This window comes from Phascolarctos cinereus, unplaced genomic scaffold (genome assembly GCF_003287225.1).
Source record: "Phascolarctos cinereus isolate Bilbo 61053 unplaced genomic scaffold, phaCin_HiC Scaffold_9;HRSCAF=440, whole genome shotgun sequence".
NCBI lineage: Eukaryota > Metazoa > Chordata > Mammalia > Diprotodontia > Phascolarctidae > Phascolarctos > Phascolarctos cinereus.
The window spans coordinates 204,748,072-204,756,209 of NW_027556402.1; the positions used below are offsets into that span (position 1 = coordinate 204,748,072).

At 41.4% G+C, this 8,138-nt stretch overlaps 1 protein-coding gene across 2 annotated transcripts in view; it reads left to right on the forward strand.

Moving 5' to 3' along the window:
- Positions 1-8,138, forward strand: part of SLC49A3 (solute carrier family 49 member 3) — a 64,291-nt gene that overhangs the window by 52,532 nt on the left and 3,621 nt on the right. For both annotated transcript variants that reach the window (XM_021005484.2, XM_078148542.1), the window contains 2 exons: positions 5,821-5,978; positions 6,773-6,885. In XM_021005484.2, the coding sequence (XP_020861143.1) occupies positions 5,821-5,978; positions 6,773-6,885 (271 nt within the window). The remainder of the gene's footprint in view (positions 1-5,820; positions 5,979-6,772; positions 6,886-8,138) is intronic.

Consider the following 8,138-nt stretch of genomic DNA (forward strand, 5'->3'; position numbering starts at 1 on the left):
CAGGGTCACACAGCTAGTAAGTGTCAAGTGTCTGAGGTCAGATTTGAACTCCAAGGCCAGAGCTCTATCTACTGTGCCACCTAGCTGCCCCCACTGTGCCACCTAGCTGCCCCTGCAGCATTACTCTTAAGACCTTCCAAGCTTCTAACATTCAACCATTCCTGACTCTTCCTTGAGTCTGATCAGTCAACCAGTTCTGAGGGCATCTTACTCTTCTGTGGAATCTAAAATATTGTACTGTTATGTGCCTCAGAAACTCCCTAGAACTTAGCTACTTGTCATATATAGCTTGCAATCTTCCCTGGTGGAGGGATCTCTCATGTTAGGAGTTCCCTATGCAATAAAATCACAGATCTTTTTTTTTGTAGACACAAATTCTTCATTAGTGACAACAGTAGACCCCAATAATACAGTTCTTGATGTACTTTTTGAGGAAGTAGAAATGGCACTAAGACCAACAAAATTGAGAGCAGAAGGACCCAACCAATGCACATAGACAACGTCTGTATTGGAGACAATCTAGTTTTGAGGGATTGAGTTTCCAGATATCTGAAGATGGGGGAAAGCTATCAGATGCTTGGAAAAAATATCACAAATGTTATCACTTCTCCCCAAAAGAGAAAATACTAATAGCTACTATGTCAGCTTTCCTATTTCTTTGAAATTATTATCTACTTATTAAGATATCCTAGAATTTTTCTAGAAATAATTGTTTCACTAGTATGACTTTGAAGACTGTGTCTTCCCCCTTTTGAAAATCAGGACAATATTTGCCCATCTCTGATCCTGTAGGACATTATCATCATCATCATCAGTATTATTATTACTAACAATGACTCAGCAATTGCATCAATAGACTTTTTCCAATACCATTGGCTGTACTCTATATGGATGTGGTAACAGGACCTCATTGCAGGAATCTCTGTATGTAGGTCATCTCTACCTCCAGGCTTCCCTGCCATCCTTCCAGCCTCAGCTAAAAATTTCCTAACAAGAAGACTTTCCTGATCTCCTTTAATTCTAGAACCTTCCTTCTGTTGATTATTTCCCATTTATCCTGTATGTAGCTTCTCTGTACATATCTGTTTGCATGTTGTCTCCCTCATTAGATTGTAAGCTCCTTGAGGGCAGGGACTTTTTCTGTTCTTTATATCCCCGGGACTTAACATATTGCCAGGCCTCTAATAAATGCTTGTTGACTGATGTCTGTGTTCTCTCATCATCTCACTTCATTTTTACAGCTTTGTGCTGTCTTAGTATTAAGAGCAGTCTTATTTATGAAGCACAAGTGGTCTATAGAATACAATAAAATATAGAATTTGTCAAGATGCCAACATTAGAATTTTATTCTTGAGAGCCCCCTATCTCTTTTCTTTTTTAATCTAAATTTTACTTTGAATTTTTTTCAATTAATAAGTATTTATTTTCTCTCTCCACCTTGGTCTCCACAGGGGGTTGGAGAGAAAGGAAAGAGAAAAAAAAATCCTTATAACAAATATGCATAGTCAAATGAAACGAATTCCCACATTATCCATGTCCAGAATTTTATGTTTCATTCTACATCCTAAGTCCATTATCTCTCCATCAGGAGATGGGGGTAGCATGCTTCATCATTAGTCCCTTGGAGTAATGGTTGGTCAGTTCTCATTGATCAGAGTTCTTATGTCCTTCAAAACTGTTTGTCTTTAAAATATTGTTTTTCTTATTAAATTATTCTTCTGGCTTTGCTCACTTCACTTTGCATCGATTCATACAAGTCTTCCCAAGTTTCTATGAAACCATCTTTTTATCAATTCTTATGGCATAATGATATTCCATTACATTCACATGCCACAATTTGTTCAGCTATTCCTGAATTAAGGTGCATCCACTTCACATTCAGTTCTTTGCTTTAATAAAAGAGAACCATTATACATATTATTGCACACATGAGTTCTTTTTCTCTTTTGGGTATAGGCCTGCTAGTGGTTTGAGCCAACTTTACCTCTAGAATCTTAGGCCAGGAGAGCCTACACATTTTCTCTTAATTCTTTGGAATCTGCTGTCCTAAAAGTTTAGGATGCACATCAAGCGAGCGTTCCTTAGCTTTTCTCTCATGAATTGTAAAGTGATACCACTTCCTACTAAGGTTTCTGACCTATCCGTAGGTTAACCATTTTGGACAAAATCTAATCTAGAATAGCCATTCACCTGGTTGCTTCGTTTGATTTAAGAATGAGATTGTCAAGGCAAGTAAGGAAGCTGTCAGTTGCACTTTAATTAGCACTATTGCAGGAAGTTTGATGAATAGTTGGAAGACGGATTGTGGGGGACCTTAATCCAGGGCAAGGGAATAAGGAATAGGGAGCCACTGAAAGTTTTGGAGCATTGGAGTGACGTTCAAACCTATATCTTATACTCTTACAAAGGCAACTTGTGAATCATTCCAAGGACAACTTATCATTTTCTGTAAGGCCCTGACCCATTGTTGGGAAGAAGTGTACATTCTCTCTCTCTCTCTCTAGATTAAAAAATGTTTTATTGATGTCCTTTTTTAAATACTGGGGAATCTAAATTGGGGGGCACAGTGCTAGACCTAGGGTCATGAAGACCTGAATTCAAATAGGCCTCAGACACTTACTATCTATGTGACTTTAAGCAAGTCACTTAAATGCTGTCTGCCTCAGTTTCCTCATCTGTAAAATGAGGATAATAATAGCACCTACCTCCCAAAATTGTCATAAGGATAAAATGAGGTAATGGTTATAAAGTCTTTGCAAACCTTGAAGTAATACATAAATGCTAGCTAATTTTTTTTATTAATAATCCATGATGATTTTCCAATGACCATCCTCTCCTACACCAAAAGAACCTTCCCTTGTAACAAAGAAATAGAGTTAAGCACAACAAATCAATGTATTGGCCATGGCTGACGACATATGCCTCACTCCACACCTACAGTCCACCACCTCTATTGTTGTTGTTCATCCTTAGTACTTGAAGAGGACCAATGATATCCCAATGATGGGGTCAAGGGACAGTGTATTTGACTGTAGCTGACCAGTCCAGCATGGGCTCAGAAGGCTCTATCACAGGTTGGGCACAAATAGTTTATTTTAACATTTGGGATGGAGACATCTTCAGATCTGAGTATCTCATGATTCCTTTGTGCTGCTGCTAGGTGGTCCTGCACTAGTGCCTCCCATATCTCACAATCCATACCAGAGAGACCTGGAGAGTGTCCTTATGCCACTTGTTCTGACCTCTTTGTGAGTGTTTCCCTTGTTCGAGTTCTTCATAAAATAGTCTTTTAGGTAAATATATGTTTGGCATTTGAACAGAATGGCCAGCCAGGAGTTGCACTCTCTGCAGCAGAGTTTGAATTCTTGGCAGTTCAGCTTAAGAGAAAACCTCAGTGTCTGGAATCTTATCGTACTAGGCGATCTTCAGAAGATCTGTCAATATGTGTCAACCTGACCGAGGCCTTTGATGCTATCAGTTGTGAAGGCTTGTGGGAGATCATGGCAAAATTTGGTTACCTGGAGAAGTTATCAGTATTACATGCCAGTTTTATGATGGCCTTGCATGGTTTCTGGATAAAGGACTATCCTTTCACTCTTTCCTGGTCACCAATGGAGTGAAGCAGGGCTGTGTGCTTGCCTCCATGCTTTTTAGCTTGATGTTTTCTGCAATATTGTCAGATGCCTTCACCAAGGGCGAAAATGGCATCAAGGTCAGCTACCATATTGATGGTAAATTATTTAACTTGAAAAGGCTATAAGCTAAGATTAAAATGGAAGGAGAGTTGGTATGTTACTTTTTGTTCACTGACTGTGCACTTAATGCAACTTATGAGGCTGAGATGCAATAAAATATGGATCAATTCTTTCCACACATGCTAATTTTGGCCTGACAGTCAACACCAAGGAAACAAAGATTCTCCACCAACCAGCACCACACCATTCATATGTGGAGCCATTAGTTACAACAAATGGAAAGTTTTTGAATGTTGTACATAAGTTCACTTAACTTGGCAGTATACTTTCCAGGGATGTACACATAGATTACGAGATTGATGCACACATTGCCAGAGCTAGCTCAGTGTTTGGGAGGCTTCAAAGGAAAGTGTGGGAGAAAAGAGGTATTAGACTGTCTACTAGACTGAAGTTCTATAGAGCCACTGTGCTGACCTTATTATTGTATACCTGTGAAACACGGACAGTCTACCAGCACCATGCCAGAAAATTAAACCACCTCTCTCGTGAGAGATGGAAAGCTTGCTTCCTTTCAGTCCTCTGAAGTCATAATTGGTTGTTGCCCTGGTTGGAGGCCTGAAGTCTTTCAGTGGTGCTTTCCTTAACTTTTTTTTGTTTCTTAAAAAAAATTGTCTTCCTGGTTCTACTTACTTCACTCTGCATCAATTCATATGGGTCTTCCAAAATTTCTCTGAATTCTTCAAATTCATCATTTCTTATGACACAGTAATATTCCTTTACACTCAAGGAGCACAATTTAACTATTTCCCAACTAGTTAATCCATTATAGGCATATAAAAAGTATTGCTGTAAGCATTTTTGTGTACTTTTCCCTCTTTTTTTTTTTTGACCCAGGAAGTGGATCCCTATTCCCATTTCCCCACCCTCTTTTCTCCACCACCATAGCAGTGGAAATGGGGAACAGCTCTGATAGGTGCTTCAGATCTGGAGATAACAAGAGCTACATTATGAAATTCTGAGAGACCTGAGTAATGGATTCTCTTTTATAAAAGGGATTGGTGTACATGGTTACCTTTTAGCATGAGAAGATGTAGAGAACTGGGCTGTGGCTTGTTCAGTATTTGTGATCAGCACACAGAACCATGTTTGGTATCTGGGGATCACGGTCTCTGTAGTAAATAATATTCAGCTATTTAACTAAATAGTAATAGGGTCCAAGCTTGGAGGCTAAAGGAATCAGAGTTTAGAAATATGGGTACAATAATCCACTTTCGGGAAAGCCATAAATCTTGCATTTGGCCATGTGGACTGTTTTGAAAGTCTTAATGAATGTTATTTAGCATCTAACAGTATTTAGCACGCATTGGTAATGCCCAGCAACATTTATCAAACTTTCTCCACTGATCCACGGCCCCTGTGTCCAAAGTCACATGTGTCTATGAATTTGAGGGTCGATCCCTCGGCTTGGGGTTAGAGGTCAGTCTGTGGTTGATGTTGGATGATCTTTCTGTGGAACAGGCCTTTTTCTTTCACTGAATCTTGAATTTTCGCCCATTAAAAAGGACTTTTGTAACAGCAACGCTGGGCGGTGACCAACTTTGATAGACTTCGTTCTTCTCTTAGTTCTTCTCTTCTACAGTGATCTAAGACAATTCCAAAAAACTCCTGATGGAAAATGCTATCCACATCCAGAGAAAGAACTATGGAGTCTGAATGCAGATCAAAGCAGACTATGTTCACTTTTTTTCCAGTGATTTTTCTCTTTTGTTCTGATTCTTCTTTCACAATATGACTAAAGTAGAAATGGGTTTAATATGATTGCACATGTATAACCTATATCAGATTGCTTGTCGATTTGGGGAAAGGGGAGGGAAGGGAGGGAGAAAAAAATTTGAAACTCAAAATCTTATAAAAATGACATTGAAAACTATCTTTACATGTAATTGGAAAAAATAAACTACCATTAAATGGGGGGGAAAAGAAATTAGGGAAAGAGAAAAAAAAAAGAAGAGAAAAGGACTTTTGCCCCTGTCTTGGCTCAGCCCTTCATAACAGCCATAGACCTGGGGGGGGGGGAAGCAGGAGCAGGGCAGTGTTCCTAATGATTATGCTATCTCTGCTCTAGGTGTCTCAGATCCAGGGCCAGAAGGTGTGGATAGCTGTGGTCTGCTCTCTATTAGGATTCTTTGGTTTTTCCATTTGCCCAGTTTCCTTTGAGTTAGCAGTTGAATGTTCCTATCCAGTAGGAGAAGGTACCTCCACGGGTTTGGTCTTTGTGATAGGGTAAGTACTACCCTGGTCCTCTGCTAACTCCCCATGGACACATCCTTCCCAAGTGTTCCAAACTTGCCTCTGTTCATGTCCAGCAATCTGTACATTCTGTCTTCTGCCAACCCCGCGTGATCCTCCTTATAACCTCCCATCCACCTGCTAACCCTGTGTGACCACTATACAACTTCCTAAATGTATCATTCCTGTCTTTCTTTCCGCCAACACCATTTGGCTTCCCTTATTGCCTTCCCATTTCCCTGGCAACTCTGTGTGACTATCCCTACACTCACCCAAATGTCCCATTCCTATCTTCCTTCTTTCTGCTGAATCTTGTACAGCCAACCCTACATCCTCCCTACATGCTGTCTCCTAACATCTTCCCAGGCTATCAGGAATCCCTGACCTCTTCCGATCCTGTGTAGCCACCCCTATGCCCTTCCCAAGTGTCTCACTCTGCCCACTATCCCTCTCCTGATCCCATTCCTTCATTCCTGTCTTTCCATCTCTGTACCCACTTCAGACCTAGATATCTCACACTTCTTTTCTGAACTTGTCTCCTCATTCCCCCCTCATCCCAGACCACAGTGACAGTGGGACCCCAAAACAAAATTAGCTTAGAAGGCTGCCTGAGAGAAAGAGCAGCCATGACAAAGGGTCTTGTTGGTCCTAGAGAGTCAGGGTCTAATTTTGTACCATGATGCCTGGGGAGTTGTGTGGTCTCTTTGGGTGGGAAAGTGCCTTTAGCATTGAGAGTCAGGAGTCCAGGAAGGACAAGGACTCAGGCTCTGGCTGTATCTGTGCTGCAGACAAATTGAAGGTGTGATCATCATGATCCTGTTACAAGCCCTGACAATATGGCGCAGCGGCTCTGGCCCCTCCACATGCCAGCTGCAGGAAGGCACCGTCCTGGACTGGACAAGTGAGTAGATGGCACTTCTGTATGGGCCTAACCCTGGGAATGCAGGCAGCTAAGGCCTGGGATGAACTCGATTCAATAAATTACCAGACATTTATTGATTTTCACCTTTCCCTATCCTGCTTGCCCCATGCCAAGCCACGTTGGATTCAATTCAACAAACATTTATAAAGAGCCTACTATGTGTAAGGTATTCTATTATGCATTAGGAATACAGAGATTAAGTCCATGCCTTCAAGAATCTTACATTCTAAATGCCTTTCTTCTCCATTATACCCTATCTCATTCTGTCCCATCCTACATCAAACCTCCACATTTTTTTCCCAGCCAATCCCGTTGTCCTTCATTGTACCCTAGGCCTATACCATTCAATCCTGGCCTAGCCTAGCCTATCCCATTTCACCACACCCTTCTTCATGAGCCACTCTTACTTTTCTCCCACCCTTTCCTCACATTTCCATTTCTAGCCCTACCATTTCACCCCATGGACCCACACACACACGTGCTGCTGAGTGGTGAAAAGTTTAAGTCCTTATGCAGCAATAGGCATCCTCTTGAATTCAGATTCAAGATATTCAGATTCACATTTAGAATTCACATATAATACATTTTAGTGAAGATCTGTATGAAGCAGGTTGAGACATGTGATGAGTGAACTGGTGAGCTCAGGGATGTGGGAATTCAGAGAAGAAAAGTATCAGGGAGGGCTGGAATTGTCAGAGAAGACAGTATGGAGGAGGGGCCTGGGCTGAGCCTCAAAGTTAGGATTCATGTAGACTTAGGTTCATGTAGCAGAAACTCCAGATAGGGCAACAGCAATAGCAGAGTAAGGAATGAATCCTAGAATATTCAGGGAGATGATCTGGGGCCAGATTGACACTCAGTCATACTACAAGGTCAGGGTTCAGTTTGGGGTTACAGCTCAATCTGAGTCCAAGTGAGAGTTTGGTCTTGGAGTAGAATTGAGGTTCATTGTTGGGCCATTATCAGGGCTCACAGTGTAGCCTTGATCAGGGAACAGTTTGGGACTGAGGTCAAGGGTGAGACTGGGGAAAGGCTCACTGTGGGGCTAGGTCATAAGGAGAAGCTACATTGGCCCATATGAGGATGCTGGCTTCTAAGCAATCATCAGGTGACCTGGGCTGGCTTGTGACTACGTGTCTCATGAAGAAGGGTGGGGTAAGATGGGCTAAGGACAGTCTAGGCCAGGGCTTCTTGTGACTGTTTCTTAAGACCAGACGCAATAATCCAGGGTA